Raw genomic sequence first — 23,862 nt, 5'->3', positions numbered from 1 at the left:
TAGGGAACAGGAGATACAGTTAGGTTCACAGTGTTTCAGTGTCATTTCTTATGCTCCTGGGTCTTAAAACTCAACTGGAAAAGACAAAAGCAAGAATTCATGCTGAAATGCTGTAGCAAAACTAATCCATAGACATATCAAAATAAATGAGATTAGAAGAGAGTGAACAGGCAGCTTGTCTTGCAGTTAGACTTCTCTGTTTTGGTTGAAATGATGCAAGGAATAGGAAGAGCCATCTGCTTTAGATTCATGTAATACTCTTCAGCTCTGTTGTCTGTGTTGTTAATTTTGTACCATGCTTCATAATAAGTTGGTACGGTTGGCCAAGGTTGAGTTCTGATTATATCAGCAATTGCTTTATTCACAGCTCAGATACCTATGTCTGTGTAGTTGTCAGTAAATCTCAGCTTGCTGAGTCCTTTCTGAGGATGGAAACATTCATGGGCATCAGCAAAAGTGATTGTGTGCTTCCACTGACATGTGGAATAGGTGACTATTCTAAAACTAGCCATTAATGACTTTTAAATCAAAATCGCATTAAAAAGTGCAATTAGACTTTTTTTTGGATGAATGAGAGAAAAAAGAATCTTAACACTTGCAAAGCACAGTGTTGGTATCTCCAGAAGTCCTAATGATGTGGTGCTGTGGGCTGTGGTGGTATAAATCCCTTGAGAGTGCCCTGCCAATAAACTACAACCCAGTGGTGAACTGTCTGTTCCTAGAAGTGAGAGTAGTTTAGCCTCTTGTGCAGGAGAAAAGTTAAACAACTTCAATGGGACCTAAAAGACAGCTCAGTGAATCAGATGCTCACAGATGGCTTGCCTCATGTGCCTTCCAGACTTCTTCTCCTTCATTCAAATAAGTCGATTCAGAAATATCCATGTACTGCTCTGCCATAAAAGCAGCTTTCCACAAGGAATTACCACACAAATATCCATGCATAACAGAGAGTTTTCAAAATACGGAGCAAAAGTTGGTGCATGGGTATTCATGCAAAAATGAAAAGAGGCTGTGCTTGATGTATGACTGGACTGCCACAAGCACATGAACACTTAAAGAACTAAACTGGCCTCCCTGAACTGATGGAAGGTTGAACTCCTGGTTTAAAGTTCTTTCCCAGCCCCCTTCAAAAGGGAGCAGGGCTGGGAGTGCCTCAGGAGGGCAGTTAAGCAACTTGGGGATTATTGCATGAACTGAGGGACTGTGAGTCTTCACAGTTACAGTTCAGATGAAAGATGTACAAATAAGAACCAGTGCAGGGAAAGGGGAAGTTTTTAACATTTTAGCATATTTTGGGCAGTCCTGATTATCTGGAATGAAGCTTGTGCCTGATCCAGCACCTCCTTCTTTTTTACTACCTTGTTTACACTCTCTTGCTGGGACTATAAAAATTTTCAGTCCTGTTATCCATTTAACTGCTGTATCCCTAAGCCATCACAAAACCATGATGACTTAAACTCCTCTTCAGTTGTTTCCAAATCCTATTTATGAGTTATGAGAGTTAGTTTTAGACTAAAAAGACTGAATTTGACAACTAGCATTAGCATTTGTCAATTTGGTAACGTGACCTGCATGCGTGGAGGTGTAACTTTTCTGAAATACCCTATATGAAGGTCTGTACAATTACAATAGAATTGTTATAAATGGAAGGAAAGATATATGTTCACGTTTGAAATAATTATTTTAGAAAAGACACAAGTGGAAGAGAACTGAGGTAAGGTTCTCCAGGCACAAGTTCTGCTATTACTTGTGTGAGAGTTTGACTTCACGACCTAATCATTCTTTTAACAACTATTACAAGTGTACAGAGAAAACTTCAGAATAATATGCAGGTCTAGAACATGGTTTAAAAAGGTTAAAAGCTATTTGAATTATTTAACTGTGCATGTTATGTAAGTCCCCATAGTTCAGAGACCCCAATCATAGCTAGCTCGTTGTTTTTGCTGGTCATGGGGAGGATGCTGGGGTTATTAAAACAGATGGATAACACAGGTACTGACAGAAACATAAGCACTTGTCTAGAGAAACGTGTGGTGAGTCTCCGTGTCTGTGCAACCCAGTACTTCAGGAAGAGAGACCTGGCAAGAGGCGTGTTGCCCAGCACTAAAAGTTTGGCTCATCTCAGGTTGAAACAGGATAGTGTGATAATCTCCTGTCAATGGGAAGTGGGAACGCCCTAATTTCCAGCAGTACCCTTTTCTGACTTGTGGCTCCTGAGATGCCAGCTCCAGATAATGAAGGAAACTGCAGTTGGTCGAGGCTGTCCAGAGACTGTACAGTGAACCACGCAGTGCCCTGACAGGTCCTGGCAGAGGTGATCATTAGGCAAAGGGAGAGGCATGATGAGTGTGATTTGTTGCATGCTTTTGCAATTCATAGTATCCTTTTACAGCTTTGGGCAGGTTTACAGGTAATGTCATGAGAATGTAGTGACCATAGATGGTTTCATGATTTGTGAGGTTGTACATCCCATGAAATACACAATGCCTGGTGAAAATGACTTTTCTAACATGGAGCCTTGAGTTAACAAAAGTGCAATAGATTTTCTGGAGTACCAGTGTATTCGTTTAGGAAACAGATGTGGCACTTACTATACCCATCTCCCAACCCAGCCATTTGTTATCGCTCCTCTGCCAAAGGTTACTTGAAAAAGAATGATGAGAGCACTCCTTAGTCATAAACAGCAGCTGGTCAGGCTGTAAAATCCCGAAGCCCCTGCAGCTGTTTGCTAAGTGGATGCATGTCTGAGCTTCTAGGCACCACAGACTTTCAGGTACTTCTGAGTATCTCACCCAGAGCCCATAGGTAACCTTTATTATTAATTCCTATTCTTGTGTCTCTACAGCATATAGTGATTTGGGGTATTACATTATTAATAAGCTGCACCATGTGGATGAATCAGTGGGAAGTAAAACTCGGAGAGCCTTCCTTTACCTTGCTGCCTTCCCTTTTATGGATGCCATGGTGAGTGCCTGATTCAGGACTGAATTTTAATATTGATGTTGACTTTAGTTCACAAAGGCTGTAACCTGATGGGAAACTGGAAGCGTGCGGAAGGAAGATGTGTCTTTTGCTAGCAGTAGCTGTGGATATGCCTGGACACATCATCTCCTGCTACCTGGAAAAAGCATCTGGGTGGACTTTGAACATCCAGAGATCATGACAAATGTAAAAAACTCGGCTGCCTTGTTAGAGCTACTGCATGTGCATGCTGGAAAGCACTGATCATCATGTAACGAGAGGCACTGGTTGTCTGTGTGTGTCCTCTCATTCCAGTCTGTAGTGAAAGAGTTGGATTTGCCATAAATTGCCACATCACTTACAGAGTTCACAAGGAATAAGCTCAGTATTTTCTCAAAGAAAATTTGTTTAAAGGATATTTCTTATAATCTATTTTTGCAAGCACAGCTAAGTCAAATGTATCTCAAATGCATGAGGTAAGCTGCTGCTCCTGAGGTCTCCAGGCTTACTGTTTGTAGGCTGCACAACATAAAATATGGCAGCTCTCTTTAATGCCTCTGCTTCTGTGTAAAAGTGGTAAAGTATAACCTTCTTATGGCATGCCTGACCACTTTCTCTACCGCTTTGCTTGAAACAGTAGCTGACAATAAAAAGAAGTTGGATCATTATGTTTTCTTCTCCAGAGAGGACTCAGTATAACTCAGTGGGCTGATGAATGTTACAGTTCAGAGATGCATCCAGGTGGTGAATGAGAATATACATTTTTTACCTTAGATTATTTAGTATGGTAATTTGTCCTGTGCATCAGATTTATGAAGAAGGAGCAGTTTCTTATTAGATCTGCTCAAAAATTTCTATACAGTCTGAAAAACTATTCCCATTTTCCCTGTCAGCTGTGGCAATGAGGAACTGAACACAGCAGTGCGTTCTCTGTGTTACTGGCTTAACAGGTTCATACCAGGTACTGCTGGTGGAAAAGAGCTTTATAAGTTGTTTGTGTGCAATGTGACAACCAGGAAACAGCATTCTGGGACCTGTAATCATTCACAAATACCATAATCACTTCTCAAACTCTTCTCTGCCTTTTTTCAGGCATGGACCCATGCTGGGATTCTGCTGAAACACAAGTACAGTTTCCTAGTGGGATGTGCCTCCATCTCAGATGTCATAGCTCAGGTAACGACTCCTTTTAGCAGTCACTGTTTCGCTTGTGTTACGGACTGGATGCTTTCCTAAGCAGGGACTCTCATGTGCAGAGACTGCCTTCTTCCTCTACCATGAACAACAGACCAGAGGAAGTAATCTTGTGAGCTGTTCTCTTGCTGTTTCCTCATTGTGTGGAGGCTGTTTGCTGACACTTGGGGTTTAGTCTCACTGGACTGTATCAGTCCCAGACCAATGTCAGGAGGAGGGAACCAGAGTTGTTTGGGTTAGGGCCATGTCTTCCACAACCTCCACAACCCTGTTTCAGAATGGCTGAGAAACAAGTGTACATCTGGGGAAAAGAAAGATCAGGCAGGGAGACTGATGGCTGCAACCAGTCCTGAGGCTGATGGAGTGCTTTGAAAGAGACCTTTCTCACCTCAGTGCCTTCTCCTCCCCCACACTTCACACAGTTGCCCTGAAATCTTGAGTGGGGCTTGTAGGTGGGGAAGTGAAGGCTTGATTCTCCAGTTCACCTGTCAGTTTTGCACATGCTGTCTAATCCAGTGAGATGCAGTTTTGTAAGCCATCTCCTGAGTGCCAGTACAGCTCTGCTCTTGTTACTGGTCCAAAAGGTGAAGGGTCAGAATTGCGGCAGAAGGTGATAGCCCCTAGGTGGTGCAGAGACAACCAAATGTTGTTTGAGCTTTCATCTGTGAAGGAGGTGTTAACTATCCTGTTGCTTTGTACTAGACACACTTAAAAAACAATATTCGTGCACATTGCTGATTGCCAGTGTTGTAGCATTTGAGAACCAATATACAGTCCTCTTTTAAAAGCATATATAAAAATATTGCAAATTAGAGAGTCCCAGCACCTGTGAAATAGATGCTGTACTGTCGCATTACCAGCTGAATGGTGTCATGACTGAATAAGAAAGGGGACAATAACAGTAAAACATCAAAGCAAATAAGAAGTCAGCAGCACTTGGTTCAGTTTTCCTTAGCATTTTCCTCCCACTAAATATGAGCAAACCATAAACCTGGTTGAACCATTCAGTCAGCTGCTATTCTATGTTGGGCAGGTCAGCCCCTCTACCGTACTGCTGTAAATCCCTGAAGATAATGCAAATTACCTTAAATTGCCTTAACCCTCAGGATCTGCTTTTGTTCTGGTGTGACCTCCAAAGTTTGCTGACCCTAGATGCATGTCAGGTCATATACAGCTAAATACAGAAACAATTTCTTATTTTGGCTATGGTAGACATGCCCTTTCCACAACGGGCAGTGAGTGGGGTGCCAAGGTTGTTAAGAATAAGACACCTGTCATCTTCTCTCAACAAAATATTGCACAGAGCAAGAGCAAATCTGGAAGACAAAAAGTTGTGACTCCATACCTCAGAACTCTCTACCCATACATCTGCTCCCTGTGCAAGTAATAGGAATGGAGGCAGCAGCTAATTCTCCTTGAGTAGCTTCATTTTCATACTTTTTGTGACTCGCTTTGCTTCTGTTTACTGAAAAACAGTTCTTTTGTAGGGTTCAAAAGAGCAGTTTTGCAAACCCTCATAAACAGCGTGGCCTGCCTAATAAACATTTACCCAGTGCAATTTTTTCTTAAATATTTCTTGCACTCTAGCAATGAAGGAGAGAACCTACCTCTGAACAGTGTGGTTTGTATTTGTTGTAACTCACTTGACTGCCAGTGTGTCCCGGCAGGGTTGCCTTTCATTCTGCTGTTCACAGCACCAAACACAGTTGGCTTTCCAGTTATGCCCCCCATCCAGAGACATTTGGAATTTAACAGGCACGCCATCAGCTCTGTACTTAATAAAAATAATTATATATTAATCAATTCCTTTGCATTTTCTAAATTGGGCATTTAATCCTATGAGACTGAATTATGAGCTGTTCATTAGCCAAAAAGTTTCCATTTCATTTACATTAATGTGTCACTCTGCTGAAGAGAATTATGAAATACTGAGATTTCACTCAAAAAAGAAGAAAATTAGGATGACATAAGACTTCCTGCTTCTAAATGCTGAAGTGAATTCTTTAAAATATCTGGCTTTTTAATTACCACTGTCCCCCATCCCCACCCCCCCAAAAAAGTAGTGCTTAGAAGCTGACCCCAGAAGCATGTCCCTCAGTGTGTATCAGAATAGCACATTCTCCTGGGCAGGGTGACACTCGGCCACATGCTTGCTGCCAGACCTTGCCAGACTTTAGTGATAACCTACTCCTATTTATGGCTCCTAGTCCAACACCTGCCCATACCTTCAAGTGCTGTTTCATAGAGCTTCTGTATGATGTTAACTCTTGCTCTTCTCAATTGTATGACCAAATGCAGGGCATTTGGTCCTGCCTAAAGTTTCAAATGCCACAAGCTCAAAGTCAGGTAGTTATGCATGGCTGTTGGTTCAGATGGACTAGATTGGACTCAGACAGGAGATTTATTTGCCCTAAAGAAACACACAGAAAAATTACTAATAATTTATTTGTTTACCCTGCAGGTTGTTTTTGTAGCCATTTTGCTTCACAGTCACTTGGAGTGCAGGGAGCCTCTGTTGATCCCAATCTTGTCCTTATACATGGGAGCACTTGTCCGCTGTACCACATTATGCCTCGGATACTACAGGAACATACATGATGCCATTCCTGACAGAAGTGGGCCTGAAATGGGGGTATGTCTTCATACTTTGTGCTTTGTCAAATTCACTAATTTTAAATTTGTTTTTTTTGTTACAATGCTGTATTAAAATACTGTGCATGAAAGGTATCTTCTCTCTGTCCTGGAGGAAAAAAACATTTTCAGTTAAAGAGGCACAGTAGAAACTATTCCAGCAACAGTGCACATGAGGTGGCACTTCCCATGGTACAGGTGTGCTGCCTACTAATCACCTCTTTATTGAGCTCTGTACTGAGCTGTAAGACAGCACAGCATGAATTAAGTGGACACCTTATTTGACAGGAAGGAGGTCTTAAAATTCCTGTTTTTCCTCAAATGTCATACTGCTTTTCATATATCTTTGTCTGGTAGCCAGAACTAATTATGCAGATAATTTGCATTATTGAGATCCATGACACAGCTTCTTTTAAATCAGCATTACTAACATAAGTGAAAATATTTTAGTCTCCTCATATTGAAGACTATTGAAATGAATGTACCAAACTGACAATGGGTGGGAAAAGCAAAAATCCTTTCTCTGTGCTTTTGGTTCAGTTCTGCATTATTTTTTCCAAACTCACTTCTTATTTTATTCTTTTTTTCCTGTGTGTTACAGGGAGAGGCTACAATAAGGAAGATGCTGAGTTTCTGGTGGCCTTTGGCGTTAATTTTGGCAACTCAGCGAATAAGTAGGCCCATTGTCAACCTTTTTGTCTCCCGGGACCTAGGTGGCAGTTCTGCAGCCACGGAGGTAAGAAAGTCAGTGCCCTTCATTACTGCAAATGATACCTCTGTGCTTTTCTTGTCAGGTGTGCTGACAGGAAAAAGTTGTCTTAAGTACATTTCTGTTTAGTGCTCTTTTTATCCTTGAAAAGAAGACTCCTTGGACTCTTACCATTAGAGTTTCTGCCAGGCCTAGTGGGACCTCACCATCAACAAGTCCAGTAGAATTTTTCCACTGAACAGGTCCTGCATCCCAGGTTTTCATACTCTACATATAGGTCCATGTGCTCTGGAATATTCAGATCCCAGAGACTTTAGGACAGTCATCAGTAGTCCCATGCTCCACTGTTTCCTCTCGTGTATATTTACAGCTGTGCAAGCTGATGTGAAACTACTGTTAGCAGTCAGCGCGTCACACAGGATAGGGTAGAGACCTAAGGAAGCACATAAAATATGTGCTGGAATATGAAATACACCCTGTTTCTCTCGAGGAATTTCAGATTACTCCAATAGTCTCCTACAGCTGATGGGAGCCGGACTTCTGTTTGCACTGCAGAGCCCTCACCAATGCTCACCACAAGCTGACCTATTCTTTTAAGGAGTCTGAAGGACCTTTGCTGCCAGTTTCAATGTGAGGATGTATAGATCTGCATAGTCATTAGAAAATCTCTCATGTATTTTTGTGTAGGAAGAACAAAGCTGTAAGTTACTAAATGGAAAGGAAAATTCAAGCAGCCGATGCCTAGCAAATGTTCTTGCAGGACTGCTTGTCATATGTGATACTGTGTATTTCACTGGCTCAGGAGTTGCCGGTGACTGCAAATAAACAGCTGTAGAGAAAGAACTTAGGAAGTGTAACACTTTTACATGTGTAAATCAGGGATCAGTCTGTGCATTAATAGCAGTCTCGGTGCAAGGGGAGCCATAGCATGCTAGCAGAGATCAGTTTTGTAGGAGTTATATAGATCTCCTGTTCAATAATATCAGCAGCTTTCAGTGTGGACAGGACGTCCCTGTGAAGGGCTAGGGTGTAGCATGTTCACAAGGACAGCAAGTCCACTGGCACTGGTGAACTCCCACTGTTTCTTTTTGGACTGCAGTGATGGTGATGGGGGTAGCTTTTTTGATGTTGGCTTTGATGGGGGATTTTTTTCACCTGTCAAATACTTCTGTTCTAGACATTTAGGAAAGCTTTCATGCATGTGTTTTGGGATCCTACCAATTGGGGAAAATACTGGAAGAAAAATCACTGCTAAAACTTCAGTAATTCAATCCAAGTGGATAGCAAACAAAATGGAGTAGTGAAATATTGTTTTCTGTAAACAGTTACTGTGTCTTTGCAATCATTTTGGACTTCACCATGAAAATAAGCAAAATATCTTTTATATTCCTTATTTGATTTAACCTAGTTAGTTTTCATGTAGATGTCAATTCTGCTGAAAATACAATAATGAGGAAGAAAATAGCAATTAAAAAAGAGTACTGTCTTAAAATTACAATTTGTTTTCTTTGAACCAATGACTTTTTCAATTTTTATTAAACATTGCCCCAGAGCAGTCAGTTTGGTGTCCAAAGTCAGTCAGCCACTGAAGCCTACTGTTTTGTAGTCGATCTGTCTTACTTAAAACTGCTTTACTTACAAATAACAAAATAAACTGTATATAGATTAAGATTATGAAATATGATACAAAACTGCTGTTAGCTGTAAGGTATTCTGCTACTCAAGTGTCTGTAGGTAAAATAATTCTGGAACAATGTGGGAGGGAGGTATTTGGCTGGATGAGGGGCACACAGCAGCTCCAGTTAACAGTTATCCCAAAGCTCCAGTACAACTATCTCAGTCATCTGCCTGATACCTCATTGCATCAGTGTGGTATGTTGGTGGGAAATGGCACCCTGCATTACCTGTCCTGTTCAAAGATTTGAAGTTCGCCTTTCTTTGTGTCTCTTCATAGGCAGTGGCGATTCTGACAGCTACGTACCCTGTGGGACACATGCCGTACGGCTGGCTGACAGAGATCAGAGCAGTGTACCCTGCTTTTGACAAGGTGAGTGCTCACGTTAGGGGTGTAGTAAATACCTTTTGTGGGGTTTCACATCCGCGGGCCTCCTCTTTCTCTCTGTTACAACATTTTAATTTAGGGATGGCTTCAAAGGAATTTCTGCCGAACAAATATGAAGACAGCTAGTACATGGCTCATAACAGATTCTTTAAAAAGTAAACCAACCAAAGATTAAATAGGGCTGTATTAATGGCTGTCTATTGTTCTGTTATCTTTACTTTTGCTTTTGATACCTTATCCCACTGATAAGATTTTCTTAAAATCCTAGTTGAAATGAATCGGGTATTGATGGCTTCAGGCTGTTGTTTGATTTATGATTTTAACCTTAGCTCTGTCTTACACGGTATTAGGCTACCTTTTGAATAGATAGGTGCTGTATTTTTAAGGATTAAAACATGTCCTCGCTTACTAACTAACTGTGATGTAGCTACTTAACTAATGAAGTGATTTCTCACAGTGTCCAGCAGTGAGTGAGCAAGGTCACATCTCTTCTTCAGATTCTGCAGTATCTCTAAAATGGGTTTGGTTTCATTTGCTTATGTTAATATTTAGCAAAGGCTGTTTTATAGACTGACAGTAACACAGATAACATATATTATTTTAGTAGTACTGACTTAGCTGACCAAGACTATGAAGATTTTTGTTGGCAAAACATGTAATTACGTTAGAATGCAAGGACTGCTCCCGGAACTGAGTGCAGAGTAAATATATAACCAAAATTAATTTTGTTTAGGCTCCTTTTTGCTCTGTTTTAGAACTGGTACTCACTAGCCCATCTGTTGTGCGAAGAACAGTCATGTCCTACGACACTCTAATTCAAATATCAGATCCCCTCTGTCCCTTTATTTACCAATTAGTAACAGAACTTTCTGGTTCCAAATATTGATGAAAAATTCGCGTGTTTGCTCGGGGATGTACTTAACTGAAGGAAGCAGCATTTGGTATGAACCACCATACTTCCAAGGAGAAGTTAAAAACAAAACAAAGAAAAGGCAAATCTGTCAGAACTTCCTAACCTGCCTAAGTTGACCTGTCAGATAAAATACATTATTATTTCTCAGAGGTCATGTTGCTGAGAAGGAACTGCAGGTGCAAAACCGATAAAATGCGACATAAAAGTTGTTTGGAATAGGAACCACAGGGGCTACTGCCCTTATCTGTTATGAGCTATAATCAAATGCACTATTGCCAAGCAATTAAGACTCCTAAATCCAGGTCTCATTTAGCTGGTGAAAGATTTGCTGACAACTTCAGTGGTGGCAGGATTAGATCATGATTTGTCTGTTTATTTATTTCAGTTAAAAAAATTCTTACAGATCTCTTGTGTAACAAATGTGAGGAAGAAAAAGCTAGGGTAACGCACAGACAGGTACTATTTATCTAATTGCCAAAAAAGTATATAATAGAGATTTTAGTTGCATGTTTGAGAAGCAGTTTGGCATAAAATGTGCTAAGTGAGATAGCAGCAATATGAAGTGTATCTCATCCTGGCAACCATGTGTGCAAATGTCTCCCCTGTTTCCTTCAGACAATAAATACAAAATCCACAGTGGTTTTTTTTAGATTGCTGTGAGAATTGCTTTACCCTTGGTCACACGTCATTCACGTGTCATAATGCCTTTCAGAAGCTTTGTTTCCTTAAGCTAAGGCTTTCTCAGAAGAGTCCAGACAGAACCACTTTTAATTTCCAGATTTTGTAAAGCCTCTGTTGTGATTTTCAGATGCTGAAACAGTTCCCATGCATGTAAACTCCTTTTTCTTTTGTCAGTTACTCAGAAAGCTGGCGATGCTCATGGCCATCAGAGGCACGCTGCATCGCCTTAACTGGCTGATGGCATTTGAGACCCAGAAAGTATGTCCCATGTCCAGAGCAACCTCATGGCCTAGCAGTTAGGCTCAAGTTAAGGGTTACTGCTGATTTGCTGAAAGAAAACAGGCATACCCTAGTTCTGTCCTCTGCTGTCTTATACGGTGATAATGCCATTATTCTTAATGGACTGTGCTATCTGATTCAGAGCAACAACACTGACGGTGAGACTTGTGATTTATCTGATTAATGGATAGGAATGGGTACTCTTTTTGCTCCATAATCTGCATAGTGTTTTGATCCAAGAACTAAACAGTGTGCAAGAGATAGGAATAAAAGAGTACATGGTCAAGAGTTGGAGCAAAGGGTGGAGTAGAGGAAAGGCAGTTAGCAGCAGTGAGGTAGGAATGAACAAGTGGCCTTTATCTTCACAGTTTTTTTGACTGGATTTGGGTGTGCTTTCCTTCCTCTCTGTTATTTTAGCCTTGTTAGAAAGTTGAGCCTTGCAGCAGATTTTGTTAAAACACTGGTGAGCAATGTAAGCAAGGTCTGTCCTCACATATGTAAAAAGTAACAGGAACAAAGTATTTCTTCAGAAACACAAGAAATAAGAATAGACGCGTGAAAAAAATGTTTACAGAGAGTTTTCATAACCTGTTCTCAAAAAGGACAGGCTTGGGAATAACTTCATGCTTTAGGGTCTAGGTTGCCTACATGCATCTTCATGCACCCAAACTTATCAAAGTATCAAGCAGGTATGTAGGCAGGAGCATGGAGCTGTCTAGGTGCCATCCCTGCACTGATCACCACAGAAGGCTTTAAATGCAAAATTCCATCAACTACTTGAATGTATGTTAAATGGTGTACCCTTCTTAGAGCTCACATTGGGTTTGTCCACTCTGAGATGTGTTTGCTTAAGTTCCTACTTCTCTTATGAGTAACTTCAGTGAAGGAGTGTGACCATGTGTCAGATACTGATGTTCTACCTGAGCTACATAAAGGATGAATAAATGTTGTACTACATGTCACGGTACAGGTGTTATCAGTGTGGGCACATACTCGTGTATCTGAGACAGCATCAGGGTAAATGCAATAGATGACCCAACAGCCTATTGCTACAGGGCTCTTAATGGTGCCCTGCTTTTGATATCCCATCCTCTCCTTTCACAGACCATTTAGTTTGGTTTTATGTGTTCCCCAAGAGCAACTTTAAATGTTCAGCTTCATTTGCTATATTAGACATTTGGAAGAGTGCTTCTGTTGTTGTTTTAAATAAAACTTTGCTGCCATGTGAGTTCAGAACCCATGTTCAAGGTGGAACATCTAATAGTCCTAATTATGTTCTCTTCATTAAACTGCATTAATGGAGCCAGCTGTTCCAGAAGCTTTGTTTATATTACCTGCTTGTCTAATTGAATCAGTAAGAGTGCTTGCATTGGTGTATGAATTTGGTACCACTATGCGGTAAAAAGGAATGAAAGCCTATTTTTCCTGTGATAACATGCTACAGACTTCAAGGTAAAAAAAATGAACATGTGGCATTTTCTGAGAAAGAGCTACCACCCTTTTTTGAAGCTGAACTTGTTAAAGATTTGGTTTATTATTCCTTAGAAAAGTAGGGAGATTAGTCAGCCCTCAGTGACCATCAGAGCAGTTGCTGTCAGTTTAAGCAGAAAATATTTTGTGGTGATACAAAGCACTCAGAAAGCTCTAGGTTAAAAAGCAAACAAGCAAAGGCAGACATGCACAGGCACAGACAGGTCCAATACATGACCCTGGTGCCATCAGCTTCCCACTAGTCTGGAGCCAAGCTAATGCTCATTATCTCTTTCTCTCACCCTAGAATAACCCCAGCAATAAATTGGTGAACACCAACAGCACCGTCACAGCGACGCATATCAAGAAGTTCACTTTTGTTTGCATGGCATTGTCCTTAACGGTAAGAAACCATTGTTCAACTCTCTGGCTTTCATCTAAACCAGAAAATTATCATCTCCTCTGCCTAATGCTAAAAGCTCTAGCAGTTCAAGAAAGGTGAGTTGTCTTTTCTCATGAAGCCTTGGTTTTATCTGGAGGAAGGAATGTAATCATAGTACTAGAGTACTAAGAAAATCAGCTATCATTAACTCAGGCTAGGTATCTTAAACGTTAGAGCTGTTTTATTGAATTCTCATTACTTTTCATTTCAAGTCAGTCTCCACATGCAAGGAGATCTGCTTTTCTTTTTTTCTCTTTTTTTTTTTCCAATATACACAAATTCTGGTAACCAGCATGTCAGGAAAATGAAAAACTGCATTTGTCTCATGTGCAGTGGGATGGCAGCCTCTTCTTGGGCACCTGTCATCTACTGCGAACGGTGGGAAAGGCAGCATGTGTTGAAACTGCAGTAGCTTACATGGCTGTGGTCTTCCATGCTGGGGATACTTCTGTACACATTGGTTTTGTTTACTCTCAAAATGAAATAAAAAGGGCAATCTCAGAGCTGGTGCTGACACTGACAAAAGGATCAGTCTTGTCTGCACTGGAAAGCATTGCAAGGGGCTGACATTCAGGGAGAAATTCTGCTAAGCCTGCAAAATTACCAGCTTGCACACATATGTACAGGGCATCTTCCCCAAGGAAACTGTTTCTGCATATCCTTTTAGCAACAAACAGGCAGTTGTGGAAGAAAACTCATGCAAGTGGTGGGGATCATAGCAAATAATGGAGCAGATGACTGGTGTAAATGTAACTTCTGTTTCTACATAGGGTGGTTTTGCATTAGTGTTTGGAGCTGGTCAAACCACCCTCTTCCCACCTGGGGTGGACTTGCACTAGCAGCCATACCTCTGTTTGTGACAGTCATTAGCAGATCTGTGATCCATGCACAGTGTCCTGAGAAGTCCTGTGTTGGCTCTTGTCAGGTCACTGCCAGGCACCAGGATCACCATGGTCAGTGATGGCAGGGCCTGGCAGCCAGGGCCCGTCCCATCCCCAGCCAGGAGCAGGGCAGCTGGGGAGCACCGGGACAGCCCCAACCCCAAGCTCTGGGCACCTCCTTGGGGACAGGCCAACACCAGGCCAGGACATGGGCCTGCAGGTGGGCCTGGCTGCACAGGGCCCATGGCCAGGCAGGACAGGGCTGTGAGGAGCTGGAGACCAGCCCTGATGCAGTATCACTGGGACAGGGACTAATGGCTTCAGGGGGCTACAATGGGGTCCTTGGCTATCAGCAGGGTAGGGGGACTGGGCAGGGATGGGCAGGGCTGGGAGTGCGCTCAGCGTTATGACAGCTTCTCCCCTCAGCACCTGCGCTAGCAGGACAAAAGCCAAGAAGAACCTAGAAAATAAGTTTCTCACAGAAAAAGTCCTTCCTCATACTACAAAAGTAGGTGGCAAACACTGCAATTGTTTTAGGATACAGTGCTCAGAGTCCTAAAATTGAATCTGTTTGTACCCTAGACAGGTTTTCTCTTTCTCCCCAGTCTTGTGTACATTGCATGGGGTAGCTAGCTGCTTTGTAACTCTCTTCTCCCCACATTCACAAATTTGCTGTTGAGTGACGGAAGGCTGACATAACTTCTCTTTCCCCTTCATTTTAGTGTAGAGCCTTTTTGACTGAGTTGCACATGGTGTACACATGAAGGGAAACTAATTTGTATCAAAGGAAACCTTACAGTACACAGACCTGAGGTATTTGTAACCATACCCACCCCTTGTCACAACCTGAGAAAGTGAGATATGGTACTCTCTGTCTTATTTGACATTTGAAAATGGAGTGACTCAATCTGTCCATACCTGAATTAGGAGATTTCTTCTGCTCTTCATTTCCTATACTTTTTCCCTAAATAGCTACAACTGGCCACCATCAAAGACAGGACTGTGTGAGCCAATGTGGCATCTCTTCTGTCTATTAATTTCCTAGTCTTAAGCTTGAATTCTCTTTTCATCTGGCTTAGAGACCAGTAGCTCTGGCTCTTACTTATATTTCCTACAGCATGTAACAGAGACAGACATATGCCTCCACTGAATTTGCCATTGTATGGAGACTTTAAATGGCCCTCATGTTATCTACCATCACACACCTTGAGGTTTTCTCCTGTGTGCTGTGCCAGGCCAAGGTTATGTCCTCTACAGCTGGAGCCTGCCTTGAAGTCTGTGAGTGTTGCTAGAGACCTATGAAGGGGAAAGTTTTCCTCTTTGTAAGTTGTTCTAAGAATACTATTCCAGTCTCAAAGCTTTCTCTGACTTGACTGTTTTCTTAACCCTTCTGGGCATTTATCAGGTTGCTCGAGTTCTGATAGATCATGAGCTTCTCATATTACCATCACCATCCTCTGCAGAGTAATTTTTAGTTACCGCAATAGGCTTTTGTTTTGTAATGTTACAGGATTCTTTTTTTTTGCAAAAGTTCTCCATGTTACTTTCAAGGGCGGTTCTTTCATAAGCTCATCATGAGAGATTTATCTGCACTGAAATTCCAGAAAGACTGTTGAGGTCCATAGCTTTTCCTGTCCTGTTTCTATTTTTGTCTACCAGTGATAGATTCTTAGGATTGCTTGTCAACAGTCAGAGTGGAAAAATAGACACAGGAGCTCTACAGACTCAGTTTGGTTCAAGGGCCTGAGCCTGCAAATGCTTCAGCACACAAGCTCAGTAGACATTGGTATGACTCAAGTTATCATGTGCCACAGGTTCTAAGGAACTTCACTTCAAATTTGCCTCTTGTTTCACCCAGGTCAGATAGCCACTGTAGCTTAGCTCCCATGGTCATTGGTGATTGCTGTGTTTTTCTGGAGGGGCTCTACTGCAGTGAATGGCAGTCAGACTATTGGCATCACCGTTGGTAATATCTTGTTCTTTGGGATCAGAAAGTGGGAAACAGGCTTCTAGGCTGATAAAGAGATAAAACAAGTCAAATACTTAGACATGTCATGTGAATCCATTCTTCAGTGGATGATCTGTAGAAGGATTCCAGAAGATTAAAAGATAAAGGACTGGAAAAAATATAAGTAAAACGTTCAGTATGAACAGCAACCATGCAGGAAAGTACCCTCCTGATGCAAAAACCTCCCAGTCATTGAAAACGTACTATTTCATAGAGTTAGGAGAAAAAAGTCAAAACCTCCTTCAACAAACAGTCATGCCTGCACAGGAAGTGCTGTAAACCTACCATTGTAGCAGAAGCACTTTGTCACCCTTGTTAATAGTGGCAATATTTGGGCCAGAGTAGAAAAAAATGCGTAGTCCTGTTAGGAAACATAACTTTGTTTTTTTTTAAATCTAAAAGGGATCTGAAAAGCTGCACTTCATCCTTCCCAGGCTGACTGAGCAGCATGCAAATGTGTTCTGCTGATGATGATCGAAAGCACTGTCTCATGGCTTTGAAGCATCAGACTGGTATTAAAGCTGCTTCTTCAAAAGATAGGATTTAGTTGTATTCCTTGGTGAAAAAATTTTAGACAAGCTGCAAGGCTGTAAATAGAAGCCGTTAAACTCCCAATATGTAAGAGAGCTGATGTGACTAGTTACACTGATGTGGTTTTGGTTGTAAGCAAGCAGTGACTCCTTACAACATCCCTATTTTGTGGCTATGCAAAATATATATATGTAAAATTTATATAGCAGAGGGAAGGGACTCAGCTGAAGAATTTTGCCCATACAATCAAGGGACTGGTTCTGATTTTAGAAAATAAGGCATGCTTGGTAATTTCCTCTCAGCTTAAAGAGGGTGCATAATGCTGCTTGCCATTATTTGCTACTTCATTGCCATTAGGCACTTTGAGGAAAAGTGTTTCTTCCTATGTATAAGTAGAGATACTGCTCCAAACACCAGTCTTGCTGCCATTGCCAGATAAGGCTGTTGAAGAACTAGACATTTTGATTCAATGCTAGACCTGTTTAGATGACCCTAGAATTCAGCTGTGAGGTCATTGCACGCTTGTAAACTCAGTGAAGTCACAGACTCTCAAGGAAGAGAATTTGTGGCACACATCCCTTTGGTTCTGGATTGTGTCAGGCTCAGTACAGTAATCCCAAAATAATTTGTCCGAGTGCTAAATTACTGCATTTCTCCATTGCAGCAGAGGTTTGCTTTGTCAGGGGAGAGCCTTCCCTCACTTTCAAGTTGTGCGTAGAAGGACAGGCTGTGCAAGGAATGAGATACTCAAGATACTGCCATACCCAGCAGGAGTAACTCCAAATAGGCTGATCTTCAGTGAGGGCTTTTTCTCAGAGCTTTTTTCTTTTTTCTTGTCTTCTTTTTTTCTTTTTTTTTTTTTCCTTTTTTTATTCTGTCCCCATTTCCCAGTTGGGCTCTTCCTTAAATCTTCTGTGATGACACAGAAGTTGCAGTCAGTTAAGATCCTTTTCCGTGGCTAATGTTAGCTGCTGGCAGCCACATGATGAGCATTTGGTCATCTGCCTCTGAGCTGCATGGCTTTCTGGGCTGATTTCACATTAGTTAGCATCTGTGACATGGAAGTGATGAGCAGAGTACTCTTTTGAGAGGGCACGAGCTCCTTGGCTGCACGTGTTTCTGCCCACTCCACGTGGCAGTCACAGCCATGCCCTCACACACACGTCTGTGTGCAAACCCTGTGCAAGTCAGGGAAGTTGCATGCCTTGAGTTGAAAGCAGGCCATCAATTCTGCAAGCAGCACTAGGGAAAATGGGACATTTAACCCTCTGAGGGGACTGGGAGTGGGGGCATCTGCTTATGTCTCTGAGTCGGCTTGGAGGGCAAGAGATGTCTTACTTAATGAGAGCTGTGAGCACCCTCATTTAAATCACTGCTGTTGGGGTAAAAGCATGACTGGCACTTTGTGGCTGCACCAAGATCACTGCTTGAGGAGCATACATGGTGCTGATCAAAGAAAGCAATTTTTTCAGAGACTACTGTGAAAGCTCCCTAGCTCACCATCACTAAAAATGACCCACAGTAGTCTGTACTTGCTGGGGGTTTTATACCAAGGAAGGAGCAATCAGTTCTTACGGCATTAGTTACTGAACTACGCTGTTCAGTTCAGCTTTCTCTTCAAGCAGCCTCAACTGGGACAGACCACAGTGCTTAAGGGATGCATTTCCAAACACCAGCTCCTGTTAGCGCATGGTTCCTGTTAACTAAAGTGTCAGCAAGACATGTGGCCAGTTGTATCTTCATATTCTTGAGCGCCCTATGTATTACAAGAGGTTTTCCCTTACCAATAAGGCTCAGGGTGCCAAGAGCGACACACTGCGCACACCACGCCACATTCATCCGTCTGTCACCAAGTTACTGTGCAGCCAGAGAGCTGCACGGCACTCCTCAGTTTTAACATGTGTTCTGTTAGAAACAGCTCAAAGCTCTTTCCATCTTTAAGTATAATAGCACTAGTGCAGTCGTGCTATTGTAAGAGGAATATCAATGCTGCTTTTTTTTTTTAAATGGATGCATAGTTCTGGAGAAACAGGAAAAGTAACAGTTTTCATGAATCTGCAGACTGGTTAAGGGGAGAAGCTAATTGTGTAGAATGCTTTCTTAATTTAATTATCAGACACTACTGAAGCAACAAAATCCAGATGCTCAAGTTTGTCCTGTGATTTTTCATTCCTTTCTATTCCAAAAAGGAGACTGAAAGACAGAGTGAAGGGAAAGCTTTCAAATTTACACTCATGTGTGTACGTGTGGTTTATGCAAGGCTTACAAATTTCAGATTTACTTATTACAAACCACAGACAAACTGGTAAAAATTGTTTCAAGTGAAGTGAAGGCCCAAGCACTTAACATTGAACAATTTGATCTGCATCAGTTGTGTTGTGGTAACCAATTCAAATCCCAGGTAACCTGCATTAATTTTAAGTCTTAGTGAAAGTTTAAATATAGTGTACTGAGGAACAAACAGCTGGTCAGTTTATGAGCTGATATGTTTGGGCCTGAGGGTTGAATGTGTGTGTGTCAACACATGTCAAAATGTCACCTGCTTTACACTCAGGTTTGTCCATAATTGAGGATTCTAATTATCTCTTTAAATGTATATAATTCTTAAAATATTCCTTTGTATATTATAGGTTAAGGCCATTTTTTAATATTCTATAACAAAATATACACTTTTTTGTAAAGAGAATGTAATATTTAGATTCATATCTGAACTTATTATTTAGACAGAGGAAAAAGCACATACTGCTTTTGAAGGGTTCCGGCTGATGCGCATCTGTAGTTTAAGGAGTTACTATTGGCAACTGTCTGTTTCCTTCATTTGCTGGCAGTTATCAAGCCCTTAGGAAGAGCAGCACGCAGGCACTGTGTCAGCTCTCAAGGCTTACATTTTGTAGCGCAGCAGCACAAGCTACTATCAATTGGCAGTTATAGTCCTATATCAGTGTATAGTGAATGTAATTATAAATATGTATCTGCTAAGTATATAATCATATGCGGAGCGTCGTTATATAGAATTATAGGTGGGGTTTTTATATCATATTATAACTATCAGAAGTTTTAAGCGGCAGCATTTAACATGTTTGCCTGTGCCTCTCTTATTTCCCCCCAACCATGGACAGAAAAGTGGGACAGACTGCTGCGGAGCGTAGGCTCTTTAACTTGTCTTGCAAATTTAAATAGAGGGACCCCATCACAGTCTTAAAACAGCAGAGAGGGCTCCAGAATCACAGGGTTTCTTTTGCTGGATCCCTGTGATGTGATAATTCAGTCTCACATTGAAGAGGAGAGGAGAAAAGGTTTCATGCCTTTTGATGACAGTTTACTGCAAGCCATCCCATCATTTGCTTAATCTCCAGTCATCATCCACATGGTTATCTTCTATAATTAATCATCAAGCACCTAGGAGACAACAAGAAAACCCTAATAAAGAACAAGAAACCCAGTGTAAGAGGGAAAATTCCCTGTATGAAGGAACTGAAGAACAGGATACAGGACTCAGTAGTTGCTGCTTTCTACTTATTTCTTAATCGTGTATGATCTAGAGCCAGTCACTGTGGCAGAAAGCAGCTGTGTTTCATTCAGGCTGAGAAGCCTTGTCTGTTTAAAAGGCAACTCCAGATGTCCAGGCTTTTGCACTCTGCTTTGGATTTTGTTATGCCTGGCTAGGACCTGCCAAGTGCCAAATGGATGCCATCTGCTGACTCTCTTGTCCTGTTGATCAGCTAGGCTTCACCAGCCAGGGAATTGGAGGCACTGGCAGATAAAATTGCAGCCCACATGAGTGAAGACAAAATATTCATACGAACTCAGTACGTTATTGCAATAGCATTGCTTTGTTGACGTACTCCCTGGCACTATGCAAACATTTTATACATAGTAGTTGAACTCCACAAATCTTATTTCGCAGCCATCAGGCCAGCAGCTGATTTTTCCCATGAGGGGCACCAAAGACTATCCAGTTTTCAGTAGGCCCATTTGCTCTCAAATATTAAATATTTAGTCTAATAAATATGCCATTTTGTAACACTTTCTGCATTTACCAATAAGTTCATTTTCCACATGATAAAGTATCCTGAGTAACGCTCTTGTGTACATAAGACACTGATGTATTTTATGTTTCCAGCTACACTGTCCTGTTAAACAATGAGACCTAAAACAATTGTTGGTAAAGGACAGAAGTTAATGAATTCTTTGCATCTCTGCAGCAAGACTGACTTATGTCTCAGTGGGTTATCTTTAGCTTGCATTCAGGGTAATATGAATTATGCTTGCATATTGAGAAATGCCAAGGAACATGTTCCTGTTTCATAGTTTCATAGAATGTATTGGGTTGGAAGGGACCTTTAAAGGTCATTTAGTATAACCCCCCTGCAGTGAGCAGGGACATCACTGATGAAACCTTTTGAAGGCAGAAGAGGAGTGCCCATAGCGGGAAATAACTGCACAGCAGTTCCCTGCCCCATGCAGCGTTCACTGGGTGTCAGCTGGTTGGTGTCTGGAGTCTTACACAGGCTGGCATTTAGCCACCATGCATTTAGGGATTTGCAATACATACAAAAGTATTTGTGCTTAGCTTTGTTTCCATCTTTGGAGACTGAACACCTGAAGGGTCTTATTTCAAGGCTGAGACACAGTGAATTGCATTCAGGACCTGACAGGAGATTAGCTTTAACTTTCTGATGCCTCAGGCAGCTTCACTGTAGCCAGAGCCTGTGCATAGAAGTATTTTAAAACAGAATTTTCCACGAGCAATATATGTGAACATACTTTCACAAAAATGTTGTTTATTTTTTCCCCCTCTCCTAAAGAAAATAAAGCCAGTTACCATTACTATTGTGAAATCAGTAATAGACTGTCAGGTACCAAGAAAATACAGGAATATTAGCAGAAGGTTTCTATGTGTACTCTTGACTAAGTTTGGTAAGGATCCACCTTGAGTAGAGCAAAGTGATTCAAATTCTGACCAGTGCAAGAGATTATCAGGACTTTTACTCCATTGTTCCTCCTTCACTCTCATTTAAAAGGCCTTGAGCCAAGTATCTGCTGCCTCCTTCCCATGGTTTCAAGTGATTCAGGTGCTGGAAAGGGGAACAAGAAAAAATACCGTTTCTGTTTTCCTGTGACTGATGCAAGTTCTCCTCTGTATACTGAGAGAAGGTTGCTACCAGAGAAAATCACCCAATTATTACAACTTGTATAGCTCTGATAGCTATACAATAAATTTGTGACTCATGGTCGAGGGAGTAGCATCAGGGTCTGAAAAGAGGAAGCTGTACTTTAATGTCGTTGGCCTTTCAGACACTGTACATCTTTCCTGCAAAAGGGGAATACAATATGACATCCAGTTAAAAGCCTCATTAATCTCTTCTATCTTGAGGATTTGGATACTGTAGTATTTCTGCCTTACCAGAAGAAATAGGTTAGCCACGCCATGGAAAACAGGATTAATCATTATGATTTCTTTCATGTAAACAGTGAAATCTGTGAATTTATCAGTGTTCATGTGCTCAAACTATAACATTGCATGGGCTAAGTTACTCTGTAGAAATCAAAACTTTGAATTCTGGATCAGAAGGGTAACATGACTTTCAATGGCAATAATGATTTTCAGTTTTGATGTGCTTGCATTTTCACAAAAATGGGCAGGAAACTAGAGTTTTGCAGCTCTGTAGTTCCATGCAGCACATGCAGCCACTTGCACTGGATTTTATAAATGGAATATTGCTTAAGCACTAACGTTCTTAAAGTGGCTTGTATTACTGCATTAACTAGGGCAAGCCTTTGTTTTTTTCTAAAGCTGACCAAGGTTAAGTGATTTTTTGTGGGGGTTTTTTTGTTTGTTTTTTTTAAGGAGGTTAAGTCTGACTATGGAACTTCAGAGTTTGAATAATAATGATTTTTTTCAATGCATCACACAATATCAAATTGTAGATCAATACTGCCTATTCTCATTCCCCTTCCACCAAATTTAAAGCAATCATATTTTATAGTACATTGTCCAGTTCATGCAGATTAAAGCAGCCGTTCATCCTCCCCTGTGCAGGGTCATGCTACAGCTCTCCTCAGCAGGAGATTTTCCCTGAATATCTCCTTTTCTGCTTGTGAGAGTAATTGATTCCCCTGTGCAGTGCTGAAGAGCTTCAGACTCAGAGTAGCTACTGCAGTGTACCCCTCTGTTCCCAGTATTTGCTGCTTGCCTTCAGGAATACCTTTTTATGAGAAAGAAGAGCTTAGGCATGGCTAGCAATTGGCTTTAAGAAACAGTACAAACTGCATTTTCTTCAGAACCGGAGTACTGTATTGCATTATTTAGCCTTCCATGTAGTTTTTCTTCTCAAGTTTAAAGATAAATGAAAGGAAACATACATAGGAACTGTGTTTTGCTGCCACTGTATATGGCAGGTGTGTCGTTCAGTGTGACAGGTCAAAAAGCAGCCAGCATTTAAGCCATTGTGGAGGCCACTGGATTTATGCTCAAGGTTCACTCATTTTTTTCCGATCTTTTATTGGCTGTCTTTATTTTACATCTCTGCATTGCTTTATTATCAAAGGTTACAACTGGGCTTTATTAGAGTCAAGGGATAACAGGGCTGAGAGGCAGTAAAATTCCCAGGGAGAAATGTCATGATAAGAAATGGGTTCCTCTCGAAGGACACAACCCCAGTTGCTGTCAGGGCCAGTATCTGGAATTCCCTGGGTGACTGGGTTCAGTGTCATCATCTCTTGTGAGCATACAAAGAAAGGAAATAATAAAAGAGGGACACGCTCCTCAATCTTATTTCATCAGTAGCTCCATTACAGCCTCATTGTATTAAGGAGATTTTACAAGTCCTATCTAGGATATTCACATTTTTAAAAAACAGCATTAAGACTAAATCCACATTCTTTTTACTTCATGGATGCCAAGGACATCTTTTAGAATAATAACACCCATCCAGTGGATGAGTTTGTTTTCACTGCTTTGATTTTGCCCATCTCTGAACTCCCAGATTGTTTTTTTTTATCTTCAGGCTGCTGGAACAAAAATAACAATTGGAAAATGCCATATTGGCAGACGATCACTCAAGAAGATTTTTACCTTGTCAAGGTTAGGTTTAGTT

At 41.2% G+C, this 23,862-nt stretch overlaps 1 protein-coding gene across 1 annotated transcript in view; it reads left to right on the top strand.

Moving 5' to 3' along the window:
- The window catches only part of ANKH (ANKH inorganic pyrophosphate transport regulator), a 41,965-nt gene that overhangs the window by 5,745 nt on the left and 12,358 nt on the right, over nucleotides 1–23,862 (top strand). Inside the window, exons 2-7 of the mRNA XM_010194472.1 lie at nucleotides 2,846–2,964; nucleotides 4,054–4,137; nucleotides 6,617–6,787; nucleotides 7,388–7,522; nucleotides 9,450–9,542; nucleotides 13,208–13,303. Coding sequence (XP_010192774.1) covers nucleotides 2,846–2,964; nucleotides 4,054–4,137; nucleotides 6,617–6,787; nucleotides 7,388–7,522; nucleotides 9,450–9,542; nucleotides 13,208–13,303 — 698 coding nt within the window. The remainder of the gene's footprint in view (nucleotides 1–2,845; nucleotides 2,965–4,053; nucleotides 4,138–6,616; nucleotides 6,788–7,387; nucleotides 7,523–9,449; nucleotides 9,543–13,207; nucleotides 13,304–23,862) is intronic.

This window comes from Mesitornis unicolor, unplaced genomic scaffold (assembly GCF_000695765.1).
Source record: "Mesitornis unicolor isolate BGI_N332 unplaced genomic scaffold, ASM69576v1 scaffold29981, whole genome shotgun sequence".
Lineage (NCBI taxonomy): Eukaryota > Metazoa > Chordata > Aves > Mesitornithiformes > Mesitornithidae > Mesitornis > Mesitornis unicolor.
Note: the sequence above shows the minus strand (reverse complement) of the source record. Positions and strands in the feature narration are given on the sequence as shown.